This window comes from Trichosurus vulpecula, chromosome 9, assembly GCF_011100635.1.
Source record: "Trichosurus vulpecula isolate mTriVul1 chromosome 9, mTriVul1.pri, whole genome shotgun sequence".
Taxonomy (NCBI): domain Eukaryota; kingdom Metazoa; phylum Chordata; class Mammalia; order Diprotodontia; family Phalangeridae; genus Trichosurus; species Trichosurus vulpecula.
Window position 1 is genome coordinate 13,371,253 of NC_050581.1, and position 20,426 is coordinate 13,391,678.

The 20,426-nt window shown below is 40.5% G+C and overlaps 1 protein-coding gene across 2 annotated transcripts in view; it reads right to left on the bottom strand.

Annotated features, from left to right (window-relative positions):
- Nucleotides 1-639: 639 nt before the first annotated feature.
- Nucleotides 640-20,426, bottom strand: part of RAB40C (RAB40C, member RAS oncogene family) — a 97,141-nt gene continuing 77,354 nt past the window's right edge. For both annotated transcript variants that reach the window (XM_036738590.1, XM_036738589.1), the window contains exons 5-7: nucleotides 7,228-7,305; nucleotides 6,612-6,834; nucleotides 640-4,135 (exon numbers count right to left, since the gene is read on the bottom strand). In XM_036738590.1, coding sequence (XP_036594485.1) covers nucleotides 3,855-4,135; nucleotides 6,612-6,834; nucleotides 7,228-7,305 — 582 coding nt within the window. In that variant the 3' untranslated portion in view covers nucleotides 640-3,854. The remainder of the gene's footprint in view (nucleotides 4,136-6,611; nucleotides 6,835-7,227; nucleotides 7,306-20,426) is intronic.

The window sequence follows — 20,426 nt, forward strand, 5'->3', positions numbered from 1 at the left end:
CAGACAAATGTTGGCCTTAGGCTAGACAGGCTGGTAGATCGAAAAGTCCACTCAACTCCTGTCTGGACCAGACCACACAACAGGTTCTAGTTAGAGTAATCTGTCCTCTCTTTCCACACTTAATACCTTCCTTCCAAACAGGCGTTTGCATTACTTCTTCAGCTGGAAGCAGAGTGAGTCACACAAAGAAAACTGGCTAGAATGCTCATGGAAGGATTAGAACCTACCCCCTGGACTTCCTGTGGACTTGGGAAAGTTTCAGGGTCACATAAGCCACAAGAGGACTGGAAGAAAATAAATGTGAGTTTGAATGCTGCAGGGTAAGTAGAGGTCAAGACACTGCCAGAATGGCACATTCAGTGATAGGGGACCCAAGAGAGGCCAGGGTGGTAGAGTCTGCATCCGTCAACAAAGCCCTTGAGGTCAATTAAGTGGCCACAAACCAGCTCTAACTCTGTAGCTCTGACTGTGAGACTCAGACGACCACCCAGGGAGAGGAATTAGAGATGGGGGGCCCTACAACTGGCACTCACTGAGAAATCCAAGGATTTTCACTCCCACTGTCTTCAACATGGGAGTCAAAAGACTTCAGTTACCTAAAGAATCACACCAACTCAAAAATAATTTCTGCAAGCTTTCTGGTTGTTTAAAAACAAGGAGACTTTAATTTATATAAAACAAAACATGTATATCACAGCTGAATTACATTTACTGTACAAAGAAATAAAAAGTCAAATAGAACACAGGAATGGTACAAGTGTCAAAACAGCAGCCTAAGAATAGTGTTGATATCATAAATGCCAAAACCTTTCAATTCCTCAAACCTTTCCTCCCCATGCCACCCCACTCCCAATCCCCAAGTCAATTGTTTTGTTTGAAACTTCCAAAGAATAGATCCCATTTTGGCAAAGCATCTGTAGGATCTTTCAGGTTTGACTTTTAGCACAGAAAAGCTAGGGAAAGGGTCAGAAACAGGAGAAAGAGGTTATAATGAGCCTAAACTATCATCTCATTTCCCTCTGCTGCTATAAAGGCAAGAAACCCAATCCCTGTTCCCACATATCAAACTGCAAATCAGTTAGTAGATGGGTGTTTCCCAAAATTATAGAATGATAACGACTCAGAATTCCCCAAGAGGCAGGGAGAGAATCTGTTCCAGAAGAGGCTCCCCAACTCCAAAAACAATTCCCGTGGCTATTCCAATTCATTCATTAGCCCATGTTTCCCTCACTATTCGGTTTTGAAGATGATGATTGTCTTCTGCTCCACTGAATTTGATGAGTTGATGGCTATGGAATTCTTAAATATTGGCAGCCTTCATTTCCTAGGAAGGCCCAGTAGGAGACCATTTGCCCATAAATGCTAAGCATATTTTACCCTGCCCATTAATTGCATGGGTTTCTAAAAAGCAGTGGGACTTGATTTGGGAAATTCATGTTTGGGATTTGTTATGAAGTCTTTGGAGAAAGGGAAAGGAGATGAAGATGCAACTAATACACTGAAGGATGTTCCTGGCCAGCTACCACCAGCTGTCTGTGGTTGCCGAGTGCTGTCTATGCTCTTGGAAAGGTAGGAGCAGCTGCTGTTTGTGGCCACACCAACACTGAATTGGGAAGAGGTAGAATACAGCACTGATGTGACTCAAGCCCAACACACCTCCCAGGCACAAATGTGGATGAGACAGAACTCGGCAGGAAAGGCTTAGGGAGAGTAGTGGGAGGAGCACAAGAATCAATCACAAGCTGAGGGCAGTCAGAGTCAAAACACAACAGGATGGGATTTTTTGGTCACCAGCCTTTTGGTGACTGGGATGCACATTTAGTTCTTAGGAGGCATCTTCAGTGGTCCTCATGGACCAAACAAAAGAAGCTATTTCTGTGGTTTTTATAATATATATCTCCTAAATTCACTCCACAGAATCTAATGAGTTGATGACAAATCTATTAAGCATTGAAAACAGGTGCTCTTGGTTCACAGTGCACCAGATTACAAAGAACTCAAATCTAGCCTGCCTGTAAGCCAGCATCCAGGGCTTTGTGTAGACTTGAGTACTACTACACTATTCACTGACGTAGGGCTTTTTCATATGGTTGTTATGCTTATTCTATTTTCTGATTGGCAGCAGAGAAAAGCATATTTTTTAAGGAAAAGGAGTGATAAAAGTATTAGATTAGTATGCTGAGGCTGTTGGGAAAATCAAGTCAATTTTATGCATAATTTACAAAGAATATGTGGCAAGCACAATTACAGTCATGAAGACGGACAGAGTCTACTTCTTTGTCAGATGGAGTACAAGAGTCCAGAATCATGGATTCACTATCTCTGCAAAAGATAAAAGGAGCTCTACTACTCCTAGGTTTCCCTTAATCAAGTATTTAACAACTTGGAAATAGCTTAGGGACTTTCATTCTGGAAAATGCTGCCACAAGTTTCATCTACTAAGCAACAAATGTGAAGACAGCATTGCATTTAATGAGATAATGATTTCCATGGCCAGTTTGGAGCAGCACATTTCCCCTAGAAAAATAACAGACTGGGTCATGGGAGCATGTGAGAAAAGTGTTAAAATAAAGGTACACTGGAGCAACCCCCAGATTTTTTTCTCTCTGTGAAACCTTTCAATTTGGAGGCCTGCTGCAGCTCTCATGCCTTCAGAAGCAGGGAGTGACATATGATGGGTGAAAACTGAGAGGATGGAGCAGAGCCAATGAGATAGGGAAGCTGTAAACAGATGAAATCCAAAATGACTCCAGAATCGAGCCCTGTGCTTCTCTAAGTGCACACCTCTCAGCTTCAAGTGACTGTGCTTTTACTCTCTTGCTGTGCCCACATTACCCAATACTGTACGACAGAGGTGAGGAGACCCACAGGAGCAAGTGGGTCCCGGTGTGTTCACACAGCTACCAAAAAGCAGGCAGAGGATGTGCAAAGCAAAGCAAACTCCCAGTCAGCATTCCCCCCTCTTCCTATTGGGGTCCTGTTTTCCCACTGGGGTGAAGTGTATTCAAAGAAAGAACATTTCAAGCTTTAACAGTAAATTCCTTATTATCTTTGTGGAAAGAGTACTCAAACATCAAAAATACTTGCTACTGCAAAACACCTGTATCAGTTCATAGCTTTCCTTAAAGTGTTTTCATTTCCCCTTAGCAGATGCACTAGTAATGAGTGCAGTGCTTTATCACATGGCTGCATAAAGGTTTCCCTGACTGCTTTTTAAAAATTTACCCAAAAAAGTGAGATATTATATATACTTCTATATAAATAAGTGAAAAAGGCAGGCAAAGCTTCCTTTAAAATCCTTAACAGCCAGCTCCCCAAGAGCTTTTTTTTTTTCCTTTTGGCAACAGCAGTACTATCCACCGCAAATCTGCCATACCCCAAACCCTTTCAGTCTTGTTTTTTGTATTTTAAATCAAGGACCTCTATAGCACCGGCAATTCATTTATGAGTTTATGGGTTCATGCGATAGCACGGGTTCCCCTCACCACACCCTATGCCTTTCTAGTCTCCACTAATCCATTCCTTTTGAGACTAGCTAAATTGTTTTCCCTCCCAGCAAGCATAATTTTTTTTCACCCCCTCTTTGTCTAAGTGAAGAGGAAATCCCAAAGCTTTCTGGGTAGGGTGTAGGGTCCAAGTCTTCCCTGCCAATGACATGGGATCCAGCCACCCCAAGACTCCAAGCACACCATCAGGAACGTTCCCTAAGTGAAATACCCTGGCAAGAGAGTAACCAAGGAATAACAGTGGGATCCATTTTTTTCTTTTTTCTTTTAAGAGAGTTGAATGTGCAAACATTTGTACATGGGTGGGTGGGTGTGGGTGTCTTTACGCTCACTGAGTTCTTTATTTTGCTAAGAGATCTTGCAGTTGCTTCGTGAGCAGTTCTGTGGGGGGCTCTGTGGAGGACGGATGGATTTAGACCTCTTCAGGCTATTGCCTTTGCTGCTGCTCCCACCCCCGCTACTAGCCAGGGAATATGAGCGTCCATGCATCATCACTGCATTCATCCCATTGGCCATGGAGAAGGATTTCAGGTGACTTTTGATGGTGACAGGCAGTGGAAGCTTGTCAATAAGATGGACTGGGGTACAGGAAACAATGGCTCGACAGCAGAGGTCCTGTAAACTGAACACTGAGGGAAAGCCAAAACAGAAAAGAAGGTAAATTTCTAGGATTAGCAAGGTTACATCTCCGGTATGTAGCAAAGACGTTTTTTCCCTCTACAGAATTAGCAAATGAGTGATAAAATTATCTCATTAAAGGGAAAGAATTTTTGGACAATGAAAATGAAGTTAAAAGAACATTTGAGTTTAACTGGTTTAATTTGGAGCAGTGGTAAAGTGAAAGCAACAAAGAAAGCAGAACAGAAATGGATAAAGGAACATAGTATCATAGATTTGGAGCTAGAAGATACCTTAGAGTTCTAGTCCAAGCCATTTTTACAGATGAGGAAAATGGGACCCAAAAGTGGTTAAATGTCTTGCCCAAGTTCACAAAGCAGTTAAGGGGATTTCTAAGTTCTTTCCAGTTCTAAAATCTTTGATCATAACACTCAGTGATAGAGCCAGGAGGTTAGTTCAGGCCCTCAAGCTCTAAATCTAGCCCCCCAATTCCACTGTCTTTTTTAGAGCTAGACCTTGAAGCAAGATTTTCTGAATCTCAGACCAATGTGCTTTGTGCTATGACATGCTGCCAAGAGAATATCCCTTCAGCCCACTTACTAAAGGAAAGTGTTTATGAAAAGCAACAGGAGAGCTTCAATTGTCCACTTGATGGCACCCCTCTCCTGGTCTGCTCAACAATAGAAAGGAATAATGAAAATTATTACTGGTTCTGAGAAAAGCTGAGGACAACACTGAAACATAGCTTTGCTGAAAAAAAGGCTTTTTTTCCCCTGGACCTGCAGTATTTTCTTTAAAACACTGGCTTTCAGCCTTCTTATCTTATTATTTAGGAATTAATCTATGTAAAGAGATTATATACAATAGTCTTTTTTTTCTACCAAGACACAATAGGTCCTAATCTCTTTTCTAGACTTAAGAAGTAATTGCTTATTGGAAAAATATCAACCAAGTATTTTTTCTTGCATAAGAAACAATTTTGTGGCAACCCTCAATTCTAAATTAATCAAATGTTTAATTTATTTAGGCTAAAGGAAACAGAAAACCTGTGTGCTGCCACCCAGAGGACAATGGGAATACCTACTAGTGTCAGGCAAAAAAGGACTTCTAGGTTAGTACAATTTTGTAGCCTTCTTATAATTTAGGAGGACTTTAAATGGACTGAATATGCCATTCATTATAGGGGTCCTTGATTTTTACAGTAACACATTCCTGGAAAGAGAATTACAAACATAAAACAGATATTGTTTTCCCATAGGAGCAATGTTGTATTTGGAGCTTATGCTCTGACCAAAGATTTGGGCATCAAATTAGTCATAGGGTTTTTTAAGATGGATGGAATCTCAGATTACCTAGTTCAACAATCTCTTTTTGTAGCTAAGGAAACTGAAGCCCAGAGAGGTTAAGTGACCTCCAAATTCCATGTTCTTTTCACTACATCATTGCGATGTTCAAAAATATCACAAAAGTAAATGTGTAATTATAAATTTTTATAATTTTAGATAGTAAAATACATAAATATACTGTACAAATTGATGAAACTCAAGGTGCCATGTACTATACATACGTACAGAGCACACAAAACTACAACTGTTAAAAATCTGATTTAAAAAGAATGTGCTCATTATAAATAAACATCAATCATTCCATTTTGCTTTCTTAGAAATGAGAATGACTTTTGGGGGACTCCCTTAACACAGGGTGGGGAGTAAGGTATGAATTGCAGGGTCTGTCTTTCAAAAAAGGAAGGGATGTTTTAATTGATGTCTTTTTCTTTCCTTGTTGTACACAGAAACATTTGAAATTAAAGCATAGACCTGAGAAGTGTACTTAAAGTTAAGATCATTCTTTAAAAACACAAAAAACAAAAAACAAACCATCTAAATGTTAGAAGCATTTATCCTAAGGACCCTGGTTATTAAAGGTTTGAAGAGCAGAAGTCACTTCAATCAGGTCTGCTTAGCCTCGTTCCTTTGGTCTCTACTTCAAAGCCCCTTTACTGCCCTGCCCCCGCCCCAATTATCAAGTGTAGCTATAAAGGAGGAGAAGAGTTACAAAAGGGCAGCCTGAGGAGTCGATGTAGATGGGTGTAAGAAGGGCAGTCACTCTCCTTTCTCTGAGGAAGGTGAAGGTACTGTACATAAACCTATGGATCTCAAAACGGCTTCTTTGTTCAATTTAATGTTTTAAAAACACTTAGCTGAAGCGACCTTTCTACACATTCCTGCTCTACGTGAGAATTCCCGTGAAGGAACAAGAATGAATACAGAGAAGGGATGGAAAGCAAAGTGTAGTTGGTATGAGACAGCACTGCAGTAACAGAGCAAGGCAATTTCACAAAACTAGGCCATTGTTCACATTGAAGAATGTGACAATTTGTCAACTAGAGGTTGCTATAGCCAAGCTCCCCTCTCGATACCTAAGGAAAGCTGCCCCCACCCCACTTTCAACCCTTATTTCAACTACAATTCCTGAAGCTTTCCTCACCTCTGTTAGGCCTCCAGATCTTCTCCATGCCATGTCGCATGAGAACAATCCGGGACAGTTCTGTGAAGGACTCAATCACATTGAAGTTGCACAGCGGGCTGACCTCAAAGAATGTCATGCAGTTCTTTTCAGCATAGGAGCGGGCTTGCTCTGTTGGTACCTGCCGCTTGAAGGCCAGGTGGAGCCTATTTCCCACCAAAATTCGGGGAACACCAGGAGCATGCTGTAGGAAGAAAAGAGAATTCAGACCTGTGTCAGGCAAAGAAAGGACTTGGCACTGGGGCATAAAGAAGGGAAAGAGGTGGCTTCAGGGACAGTTTTACTACTAGTGCAAAGCATGAATATTTTTCTGGCAATTTCATGTCTAACAGAAGTTGAGAAAAGTTTTTCTCTTCTCTGGTTCTCTGGTTTAGATGGGCTGTAGGAGAGAATAAAATAGATTGACATAACGGGCTATACAAGCCAGACAGTTCCAAATTCTGCTTCATTAAGATTATGGTCACTGGAGGCCCTTCTCAAGGGTGGTAGTGATAGTAGCAGCATCTTCCCAAATTTACTATTTTAGAAAAATCTGAGCTTTTCCTCATGTTTCTGTATCCAATAAACACATATTTACCTCATCGATTTCCTTTATCCATCGATCTATGCCATCAAAGGACCAGCGGTTTGTGATATCATACACTAGAAGAATTCCCTATAATGGAGGGGAAGAGGAGAGAAGATTTAGAAATTCCTACTCTAATCAGGGTTAATACACAAAGAAGCATTTACCTTGGTACTTACTCAGACACCTCAGGGAAAAGAGATTCCCATGATCTTGGTAACCAAAGAAAAGGTCAAAAGTAGAATACAGTCAACACTCAATATATGCAAAACTTCTTCCTATTAATTAGTGGCTGCTACATTGCTCCGCTGGGTAGAGGCCAGGAACCTTATATTTAATGGTAAAAAATAAGATTGCCTATTTGATTACATGTTATATCTCCCTAGTAGTTTAAAGTCCTTGAGGGTTTCCCAGTGCCTTGCCCATAGTAGGTACTTAGTAAATGTTTGTTGACTTAAATTGATACCCATGAAAAAAATATGAACCAGGCAAGGGAAGAAGTAGTATTATGGCCTTTTTACAGGTGAAAAAAAGACTTACAGAGATGATTTTCCCAAGGTCACAAAGCCAGTTCCAGTGATTTTTCCTCTATACTACTGTGCCTCTTTTCTTTACCCCAACAGAAATGGATAAATCATCTGGCTCTAACTTATCCACACCAGCATTCCTCTCTACTGACATACATAAGCTTCTTGAAGGTAGGAGTTATTTCATTTTTTCACTTTGTACCTCCAGCATCTAGCTTATCGTAGGCACTTATTAAGTGCTTAATGACTGACTGACATAGAAATGGGAGAGGATGGGGACCTCAACTATATCTTCTATTATCATAACCAAATTTACACCTTTAAGAGTTGAGTCCCCCTTCACTGCAGAGGAAGGGGAATATGGGTGAGGAATACCACGTATACTGACACCGTCAAATGAAGTGTTCGTTTTGCTGAACTTTATTTTAGTCTCTTTTTTATTCTTTGTCATAAATATGAATTGCTTGTTAAGTTACATAAAATTATGAAAATCCTAAGCTTATTGGAAATATCTAAAAGGTACCTTTTGTAGTCTATGTGAAGTTCTCTTGACTTAGTCTTAATTATAAAGAAACAAATTCAGGAAATAAAATTTACTGCTTACTTAGGCAGGACTGACCTTTTCCAAATTATTTTCTAGACTGAAAGCATTTGTGTGCATATACATTCACGCACATGCACACACACACACACACACACACACACACAAAATCAGAAAGGAAGGCATTAGCAGTGCCCGCATGTTACAGAGGCTCCCAAAGTAGGCGATATTACCCTCTGGTGGGCACTGGAGGGATGGGTGGTGGTGGTATAGTGGCCTCGAGTGCTAGTGGGGTGAGTGAATAAAAATAAGGGGTCAGTGGAAGCATAAGAAAAGAAGAGAAGATAAAGAAAAACTGTTCATACATGTTTCATACGTTGTGTAACAGGGTTAAAGTCATAGTGATTAGAAGAAAGTTAGTAGAGGGGGGCAGGGCCAAGATGGCGGCTGGAAAGCAGGGACTTGCTTAAGCTCTCCCCAGGTCCCTCCAAACACCTATAAAAATGCCTCTAAACAAATTTGAAAGATGCAGAACCCCCAAAATAGGAGAGGGAAGCAGGGCTCCAGCCCAGGACAGCCTGGATGGTCGCTGGGAAGGGTCTATCGCACGGAGCTGGGAGCAGAGCCCAGCGTGAGCCACGCCAGGACCAATCAGACTGGGAGCCAGGCGGAACAGGCCCTAGGACCCTGAATCATTGAGCTGTGGCAGTTATCAGACTTCTCAACCCACAAACTCCAAAGACAACAGAGCAGGTTAGTGAGAAAGACTGCTGGGGCAGAGTGAAAAGGAGTCCATGGTCAGCTACCACACCTGGGGGTGGGCAGAGGTGATACAGCTGCTTCCAGAGCTACAGCTGCAGTTGCTTCAGGCCCCAGGCCCACCTGGTGGGAGGAATTAAGCAGCCAATCAGAGCAGGAGTGCAAAGCCTGCTTTGCCCTGACTGGATCTGGGCCACGATCCTGGCTGGCAGCTCTTGGGGGAGATGGAGCGCTGGTGTGGCAGACCTTGATGTGTAGAAGTAGCTCTGAAAATAGCAGCACAACCCCTCAAGCTTGGGACAAAGTATTCTCTATAAGCAGTCACACCCTGACAAAAAGCTCAAGGGTCAAGTAGTTGTCTGGGACCACAAAGAGGCAGCAAAAACAGAGTCAGATTCAGACTCAGACTTTGGGATCTTTCTTTAGTGACAAAGAAGACCAAAACATACAGTCAGAAGAAGTCAACAAAGTCAAAGGGCCTACACCAAAAGCCTCCAAGAAAAATATGAACTGGTCTCAGGCCATGGAAGAGCTCAAAAAGGATTTGGAAAAGCAAGTAAGTAGAGGAAAAATTGGGACGAGAAATTAGAGTGATGTGAGAAAACCATGAAAAACAAGTCAATGACTTGCTAAAGGAGACCCCAAAAAATACTGAAGAAAATAACACCTTAAAAAATAGACTAACCCAAATGGCAAAAGAGCTCCAAAAAGCCAATGAGGAGAAGAATGCCTTGAAAGGCAGAATTAGCCAAATGGAAAAGGAGGTCCAAAAGACCACTGAAGAAAATACTACCTTAAAAATTAGATTGGAGCAAGTAGAAGCTAGTGACTTTATGAGAAATCAAGATATTATAAAACAGAACAAATGGAAGACAATGTGAAATATATCACTGGAAAAACCACTGACCTGGAAAATAGATCTAGGAGAGATAATTTAAAAATTTTTGGACTACCTGAAAGCCATGATCAAAAAAAGAGCTGCCTGTAGACATCATCTTTCAATAAATTATCAAGGAAAACTGCCCTGATATCCTAGGGCCAGAGGGTAAAATAGAAATTGAAAGAATCCACTGATCACCCCAAAAAGAAAACTCCTAGGAATACTATCGCCAAATTCCAGAGCTCCCAGATCAAGGAGAAAATACTGCAAGCAGTCAGAAAGAAACAATTTGAGTATTGTGGAAAAACAATCAGGATAATACAAGATCTAGCAGCTTCTACATTAAGGGATCGAAGGGCTTGGAATATCATATTCTGGAGGTCAATGGAGCTAGGATTAAAACCAAGAATCACCTAACTAGCAAAACTGAGTATAATGCTCCAAGGCAAAATATAGACTTTTAATAAAATAGAGGACTTTCAAGCTTTCTCAGTGAAAAGACCTGAGCTGAATAGAAAATTTGACTTTCAAACACAAGAATCAAGAGAAGCATGAAAAGGTAAACAAGAAAGAGAAATCATAAGGGACTTACTAAAGTTGAACTGTTTTGTTTACATTCCTGCAGAAAGTTGATGTGTGTAATTCATGAGGGTAGCTGAAGGGAATATACATACAGACAGAGGGCACAGGGTGAGTTGAATATGAAGGGATGATATCTAAAAAAATAAAATCAAATTAAGGGATGAGAGAGGAATATATTGAGAGAGGGAGAAAAGGAGAGATAGAATGGGGTAAATTATCTCAAATAAAAGTGGTAAGAAAAAGCAGTTCTGTTGGAAAGGAAGAGGGGATAGGTGAGGGGGAATGAGTGAATCTTGCTCTCAACAGATTTGACTTGAGGAGGGAATAACAAACACACTCAGTTGGGTTATCTTACCCCACAGGAAAGAAGGAGGAAGGGGATAAAAAAGCAGGGATGATAGAAGAGAGGGCAGATAGGGGGAGGAGGTCATCAAAAGCAAACACTTTCAAAAAGGGACAGGGTCAAGGGAGAAAACTGAATAAAGGGGGACAGGATAGGAGGGAGCAAAATATAGTTAGTCTTTCACAACATGAGTATTGTGGAAGGGTTTTGCATAATGATACACGTGTGGCCTATGTTGAATTGCTTGCCTTCTTAGGGAGGGTGGGTGGGGAGGGAAGAGGGGAGAGAATGTGGAACTCAAAGTTTTAAAAACAGATGTTTAAAAATAAAAAAAAAAGTTGTTTTTGCATGCAACTGGGAAATAAGATATACAGGCAAGAGGGCATAAAAATCTATCTTGCCGTATAAGAAAGTAAGGGAAAAGGGGACGGGGTGGGGGATTGGGGTGACAGAAGGGAGGGCTGACTGGGGAATGGGGCAATCAGAATATATGCCATCTTGCAGTGGGGGGGAGGGTAGAAATGTGGAGAAAATTTGTAATTCAAAATCTTGTGGAAAGCAATGCTGAAAACTAAAAATATTAAATAAAGTCATAGCGATTACATTATATTCCAAGTAAACACACAAAAAGCAGCGGTCAAGTCCACTCACAGGTCTTAAGAAGCAAGTGCTGGCAGGTGAGTGTGTCACACATTGTTGGGAAGCCCAGCACACACTGGCAGGAATGCGCGTAAAGACTTGTTTACAATACGATACTCTACAGTTACAAAATGCAACATTGTGTCATCAAACTTTTAATGCAGGAAAAATTCCCACAAATTTACAATAAATTATTAAATTTAAGATGTGTCATTTAAAAAAATTTGTATTTTTTGAAATTATGGAAATTTTAAAAAAAGCTAAACGGTTAAAGAAAGTAGATTTTTTTAGGTGGGCACTGAGTAATTTTTTTTAAAGGGGAAGTTGGCCAAATAAGTTTGGGAACCTTTGATTTAGAAGGTGGTGCTTGAGTTGTCTTGAAGGATGCAAGGGATTCCACCAGGCAGAAATCAGGAGGGGGTGTATCCACGGCATGTAGAGACAGCTTGGTGGTTTTGGATAGTGTTATATCTGGAGCAGCAAGACCTGAGTTCACATCTGTCCTCAGACATTCACGAGTTGTGTGACTGACCTGTTTGCCTCAGTTTCCTCATCTGTAAAGTAGGAATAATAATAGCACTTATTTCCCAGGGCAACACTGAGGTCCTTCTTATTTGTTTGGAGGCAACTTGCATTAAGTGACCTGCCGGGGTCATACAGCTAGGAAGTGTCTGAAGCTGGATTTGAACTCAGGTCCTCCTGACTCCAGGGCAGCCACCCTATCCTGCAGAGAGGGCCTCATCAAGAATGAATTGTATAAGGGGAACATGGACTGACGGGGCTGAGCCAGGGCTGGGGTGCCATGGAGAGCGCAGCACGGCAGAGTGTCAAAGGTGTACGGGATTCTATTGTGCTAGTGAAGGCAGCATCAAGCTGGATGGGCAGACGAGGGAGAAAGGACACTGGCAGGGTAAGGGCAATAGGGAAGGGTCTAGAGGAAGACATTGACTTTGGCTAAGAGGAAATGACAGAGGCGGGAAGCAAGGTTTTAGACAGAAAGGGAGAACTCTAACTTCAATACTTTGTTCAGAAATTTTGGTCTCCAAAGTCCCTTTCTAGCTCTAAATCCTATAAGCCAGAAGGAGATCGGAGTGATGATATACTGGTGGGTGTAGAGAGGAAGGTCAAAGGAACCAAGAGGATCAAAGAACTTCAAAGTTAAGGTGTTCAGTCACTAACTTGACTACAGTTACCTCCTTTTCATAGATTTAAAAAAAAAATCAGCCGTCATACACAGAATCAGTGAACGGCACAGCCAAGAGAGAATCTTTTCCAATTCCGGGTTGTAAAGTATTTTAAGACCATATTTGTTTATGGCATTAATAAGTGCAATGTTTAATCTAGTAGCCTAGTAGTGTCTTGTGGCTTTTCAATACAAACGAAAACCAATTTGAGCCCCATATCTCTCAGATTAGAGAACTAAATAGGAGGTCCCAAATCTGCCAACTGTATATGCACAGAAATATTTCTCAAGAAGTCAGGAGAAAATGCTCATTACATTTTCCAAAAAGTATCTTTGAAATATCCTCGGGGGGCGGGGGGGGGGGGGGGGCGGGGCGGAGCCAAGATGGCCGCATGAAAACAGCGTCTTACCGGAGCTCTCTCACAAGGTCTGTCAGATTCCTTTAAAAAAGTGAATTTAAGCAGATTTGAGAGAGTTAGAAACCGCAAGCAGTCTGAGTGGGGCAAATTTCCAAGCCAGGAGAGTCTGGGAGAGTCTGAAAGGCCGAAGGCACGAATCTGTAGGCTCGGAGAGCGCTGGGAGTGCGGAGCTGCTCCAGACCAGAGCGGAAGCTGCCGGCCAGGAAACCCATGTGGGAGACAGGCTGGGAGAAAGCTGGGCGCCCGAAACCTGCGGAGATCCCCAGGCCTCCCAACACAGGACGGTAGTCTGTGGAAGCCACTACGAGAGGCAGAGCAAGGCCACTGACTGGGTTTCCGACTCCTGAAGCTTGCAGCCCAAAGGAATGAAACGCGGTTTCTTGAACTTCGGGGAGACATAATGGCCAGGTAAATGGCTCTAATCCCTGACCCCCTCACCCAGAGAATTCCTCGGAAAAAATAAAAAAGAACGCTGGAACAGAGGAGAAAGAAGTGGGGCTTCAGTGGTCAAATAGTAGAAGTTCATTGGTCCCAGAGGGGCAGAGCTGGCAGGGGTCAACACCAGGAACCCAGATGTAATCTTGCTCCCCCAGGGGAAGTGCCAGACATCAGCTCAAACAACAAACAGCTGAGACCATTGCTGAAGAGCAACAGTGCTGGAGAGCACCCATAGGGAGTGAGATGTCAGGGAGCCAGACCCCTCCCCCACACCTCAGGAAACTGAAGGCTATAATTCTAGACTCACAATCCCCAGAATAAGAAAGCTGGGACAGAGAGCTCTGAGTCCCAAAGGCAGAAATTTGTTGTAAAGCCAGGAAAAGGCAAACCAACATGAAGAAGAACAGAAAAAACCAGAGGACAATAGATTCTTTTTATGGAGACAGGCATGATCAAAATATCAATTTGGAAGAGGACAGCAATGACACTATAGATACATCTGATACCTCAAAAGATAATGTGAACTGGTCTCCAGTCCAAAAAGCATTGCTGGATAGGGAGGTAAAAGAAAACATGGAAAACATGGAAAAGTCCCTAAAGAATAAGACTGGTGAAATGGCCACAGAGATTCAGAATCTAAATAGAGAAAATGACACCCTGAGAGGTAAAATCAACCAACTGGAAAAGGATACTCAAAAGCAAAATGAAAACACTAACTCATTAAAAATTAGAGTTGAGCAAGTGGAAGCTAATGAATCTATGAGGCACCAAGTAGTAAAACAAAATGTAAAGAATGAAAAAATAGAAAAAAATGTGAAATATCTGATTGGGAAAACAACTGACCTGGAAAATAGATCCAGGAGAGACAATTTAAGAGTTATTGGCCTACCGGAAATCCACAATGATAAAAAGAGCCTTGACAGTATCTTTGAAGAAATTATCAAAGACAACTGCCCAGAGGGGAACCAGATCAAGAAGGGAATAACATACCCTGATAAGTTTAGAAATCTAACTTGTCCTACGGGAAGTAGGAGGGGAAGGGGGGAATAAAAGGGAGGTGGGTGGTCAGAAGGGAGGGGAGAAGTAGCAAGTGGGAAAGGGTAAGATAAGGGAGGGGAATAAAGAGGGAGGGTAAACTGAGGAAGGCAGTGGTCAAAAGCAAAACTTTGTTGAGGAGGAGAAGGGGAAAGGGAGAAATAAAAGCACAAACAGGGGGAAATAGGATGGAGAAAAAGACACAGATAGAAACCATAACTGTGAACGTGAATGGGATGAACTCTCCCTTAAAACAGAAGCGGATAGCAGAATGGATTAAAAACCATAACCCTACAATATGCTGTTTACAAGAAACACATGTGAAACAGGGGGATACACACAGGGTAAAGGTAAAGCTGGAGTAAAATATATTGCGTCTCACCTAAAGTAAAAAAAGCAGGTGTAGCAATCCTAATCTCAGACAAAGCAAAAGTAAAGATAGATTTAATTAAAAGAAATATCCTCTAGGAGAAGGCGGAACCCCTCCAAAACAAACAAACAAACAACAACAACAACAAAAAAAAAAACCACCACCACCACCACCATAGGATTAAACTAAGAAGAAAGGACCAAATGTGAACTCCTTTTTCCTTATTCTTTTCTCAATTAGAAACCAATAGTAAAGATTGTATGGTAGAGGTCTAATCTCCTGGATTTAATTCTGTTTTAAGGAAAATTCATAATGGAGGGTCCAGAACCCTAAATTGTACCACCAAAGTTTGTTAATAAAAAAGCACACTATATAAAATTTTAAAAAATACAACCCCATGGAAAATTGGAAAATGGGAGGGCAGAAACTGGGCATAGACCAGTATCTTACACTATATACCAAAATAAAGTCAAAATGGGTTCATGATTTAGGAGTAAAGGCTGATACTATAAGTAATTTGGGAGAGCAAGGAATAGTTTACTTATCAGATTTATGGAAAAGAAAAGAATTCATGACCCAACAAGAAATAGAGAGCATTACAAAATGCAAAATGGATAATTTTGATTATGTTAAACTGAAATGTACAAAAAAAGCCAATGCAACAAAAATTAGGAGGGAAGCAGAAAATTGGGAGAAAATCTTTACAACTAGTATCCCTCATAAAGGCCTCATTTCTAAAATATACAGGGAACTGAGCCAAATATATAGGAATACAAGCCATTCCCCAATTGAGAAATGGTCAAAGGATATGAACAGGCAGTTTTCAGAGGAAGAAATTAAAGCTATCTATAGGCATATGAAAAAAATGCTCTAAAGCACTACTGATTAGAGAAATGCAAATCAAAACAACTCTTAGATACCACATCTCTCCTGTCAGATTGGCCAAAATAACAAAACAGGAAAATGATAAATGCTGGAGAGGATGTGGGAAAATTGGAACACTGTAACATTGCTGGTGGAGTTGTGAGATGATCCAGCCATTTTGGAGAGTAATTTGGAACTACGCCCAAAGGGCCACAGGAATGTTCATACCCTTTGACCCAGCAATACCACTTCTAGGGTTGTATCCCAAAGAAATCACACAAGCGGGAAAAGGACCCATATGTACAAAATTATAGCGGCTCTTTTTGTGGTAGCCAAGAATTGGAAATCAAAGGGATGCCCATCAATTGCGGAATGGCTGAACAAGCTGTGGTATATGAAGGTAATGGAATACTATTGTGCCACAAGAAATGGGGATGATATGGACTTCATAATAACCTGGAAAAACCTACACGACATAATGCTGAGTGAGCGGAGCAGAGCCAGGAGAACATTGTGCACAACCACAGATACATGGATTCCGTGAGGACCAACCCTGACAGACTTTGTTCTTCTCAGCAACACAGGGTGCAAGGACAACTTGAAAGGACTCACGATGGAGAACGCTATCTACATCCAGGGAAAGAACTATGGAGTTTGAATGCAGATTGAGGCATACTTCATGCTCGCCTTTTTTTCTTCTCTTTTGTTTTTGTGGTTTTTTTGGGGTTCTGTTTCTTCTTTCTCATGATTCATTCCATTGGTCATAATTCTTCTCCACAACTTGACTAGTGTATAAATTAATTCAATGCGAAGTTATACGTGGTAGTTATATGAGATTCCATGCTGTCTTGGGGAGGGAGGGGGGAGGGAGGGGAGAAAATCTGGAACTCAAAATTATGTAGAACCGTGTGTCGTAAACTAAAAATAAAAAAAAATACAACCCCATGAAAAAATGCTCCCAATCACTAATAATGGATCCATCAACCCTCTGTCAGAAGGTGAGTAGCATACTTCATAATTGCTTCTTTAAGCCATAGCTAGTCATTCTACTGATCAGAGTTCTAAAGTTCTACCAAGTTTCTTTGCTTCCTTGCAATGAGTTTTCCATGTTATTTCATATGCTCTTCAGTTACTCTGTGAGGTAGGTGGAACAGGCTTTCTCATTTACAAATGAGAAAAATGAGGTTAGGAGGACAGAAGTGATTTGTCTGTGGTTACACAGATAATGAGGTATTAGTTTAAAAAAAAAAGTGTTTTTCTGACTCTAAGTCTAGTATGCTCTTTCTACCATTGGTTCTGCCTCCCTATATTCTCAGAGATTGTCTTTGTAACCTGAAGATGGATTACAGCAGGGAGAAGGATTTCTACCCCAAACTGAGTTCAGACTATAGCAAGAGTCCATGATAGTTCTCCAGTTAGGAGAACAGCCTCTAAAAAAAAAAATGGAGTAGGAGACAAGAGGGCATGGAAGATCATTAGAAGATTCAGATCATAATATTTTTCTTTCTTTAATTCCAGCTTTACCTCGAATTTTCATTTGTTTAGAAGACAACCACCATTGTGGTTGAACAAACACCACCATTACCCTCCCCTAAATAAGGCTTATGTGATAGTTTCCTATTATATTTGCTGGTTGTTTTGTTTTTTTCCTTACCATTAACTTTTAAATTCATTGAAAACATTAGTCTCAATATAATGCAGGTTTCAAATTTAATAGCAATAACAAGAATAATATAAAACTTTATTCATCCCCAGTGATCAAAAGGTATTCTCAGAATCACACAATTTTAAAGCTAGGTTACTCTGCACGACCTTTTCTTTTTACAAATGAGGAAACTAAAGTTCAGAAGAGGGGGAATCACTGCTCAGGATCACACAGCAAATTACTGGAAGAGTTGGCTGTCTTAGTCCAGAGCTCTTTTTGCCGTATCATGGGCACTGGTATCATTTAAAGAACACATTTCTATATGAAAAACAGCCAAGATAGATAGTCCACAGAGAAAGGGACTACATCTTATATCTCTCCATATCCTCAATTCCTAGAACAAATACCTTGAACATCATAGCTGACATGTATTTCAGATGATAATGATATATTTGCGCTCTGCTTATTTTTAGGTTTTGGTCAGCTTAGACTTATGTCAGATAGGGTACTCTACATGCTTTAACGCCAATTCCAAAATGGGTTAGCACAGCTACTCTGCAAACCAGCTGCAAGTTCTTGGTAGCCTGGTTCACCACACTGAACTCTGCCCGCAGGGGCACTGTGGGGATATTTATGCAGAGGTGTTCCTGGGTTTTCAAACTAGAAACTTAGAGAATAGGATGTCAGTCACTTCAGGAGCATTTTACTGTGAAGCCTTCCAACAGTTCAGTGGATTAAGATTTGCTACAGGGACTTTTCTGTCATATCCCTCAGAGACCAATTACTCAGAATTTCAGAACTTTGGGATATTTCCACTCTACCATGGTATCATATTCGCTTCTCTCTTCCTGTGCCCCAAATATCTGAACATTCACACTGTGTCTCAGGAATAATTTTCTGTGAAACTAGCAATGCTAACTAGAAAGAGTCATCTGTAGTCAGTGAAAACAGATGAACAAGTTCTTTATTATACACAGTTCGAGAAACAGTTTAGAAGTAGAAAAATAGATATTCCTTACAATTTTCTCCCATCCCATAATTCTACTTTGAAAACAGAATTCAAGAAACAAAAATCAGAGTAAAAACTCATGCTATTTTTTCCACAACTCCATTCAATATACATAGTTTCAAAGTTGCCATCTACTTTAACTTCTCTATTAACAAAGATGGCAAAAGGAGAAAGTATGGCCCACTGTAAGTGTTTTCAAAGATGACTTTTTCCATTTTGGAAAAGAAAATCTTACACTCCCATCCACTTAGAGTTTCCTCTAAATCCTGGGGAAATTCACATCTAGTCCCTGAGGTTCTGTTAAAATATAAGCCAATGGACATAAATCTACCACTTTAGGTTCCTCTTCTATGCTAGCACCAAACCATTAACTCAGTATAGACTAGGAACATGTAGAGGTCACATCTTAGAAGCCTATTCAAAACCAGCTGGCTGTAGAAATATTATTGCCTGGGGTGGGGGTGGGAGGGGGGAAGAGAACCCTTATGGCCCAAACATTGAAGATGTTGGAAAAAGAACCACAATTGGATTGATTATCTCCTTCAAGCACCTCTCATATTCTGGGAGCATTCTAAAGTCATTTCTATGTTTCTAGAGCCTAACTGCTCACCTCTTAACTAACTAAAGTACTTTATCTGCTTCCCCCTACCTTCAGCAATCTTTTAGATAAACATAAGCTCAGGCATTAGAAGACTACTGGTGGCAGACTTTGCAACAATAATTTGGCGGTTATTTGGAAATGCTAGTTCCTACCCGCAACACGTATCTTAATTCTTTAAGCCAAGTTGGTTGGTTGGTGTCCTTCATTTCTCGAAGAGGACCAAAATGACATCACTAAGCTAGAGTCAAGTTTCAGTGTGTTCGACTGTAGCATATTAAAGTCAAGTGTAACAAGCCTCATCTTATGCAACATTAAGGTTCCTAGTGCCATTGAGGTTTTAAGCAGAAACATTTGTAAAAATCCTAGACAAAGAAAAGGTGATAGTTAAAAGATGTGAATATTAGTCAGAATTTGGCAATAATACATGGTGGGATTATAGATTTCTCAAAATATTCCCAAGGAATAATCTGAAGATAGCCATAGGTCATCTATGGTTAATAAATTCCCAGAAAAAATTTGTTACCAGAAGAAACCTACTAAGCAATCTAAAAACTACTCTAATCATCCATCTATACAACTAATTCATTTATATTTTCTTTAATTATGTTCCTATGTTTTCAATAACTAACAAGGTATCGTTAAGAATTCCAAAAAAGCACACCTAAACAGGACCATTATTGGTTCTTTTAATTATTCATTATAAGTCTCGAGGAGGTTATTTTTTAAACTCTTGATTTCTTTTTTCCAATGAAGAGGCATTTATTTTCCTTCTCTTTCACCCCCTCCCACCCTTCGCCATCAAAATAACAACAACAAAGGAAAAACAAATTCCTGCACTGTCCACGTCTAAAGGTGTATGTCTCATTCTGCACCTGAAGTTCAGAGAAAACCTTAATCTCCAACAAACTCTTTTCATTCTAGCCAATGGTTACAATGGAAGCAGTAGAAATAGCACCAAAAACCAAAAACTGGGCTATATACAGATAGGCCAAAAGAGATGGTCTTTGCTAGAGGCAACACTATCAGTCATTTTTGTATATCTCCACTCCTCCCACTTGAACCTTCCTTTGTAACAAGGGGAAATAAAAATCAGTTAAGCAAAACCAATGGACACACTGACCTTATTTGACAATTTAAAGCAAATTTCATACCCATAGTCCCCTTACCTCTCCACTGAAAGGAGAATGGGGTGTAAGACAAGATTGATTTTCAAGTTAACTAAAAAGGGAGGGAAAAGATACTAAATGTTTGGAAAAATTAGCTTAGTATATATAGGGTGTCAGTTATTAGAGAAATTTTTCTTCAGCCATCAATAGAATCATAGAATCTTAGAATGGAAGCTGGAAGGAATTTCAGAGGCAATCTAGTGCAAACTT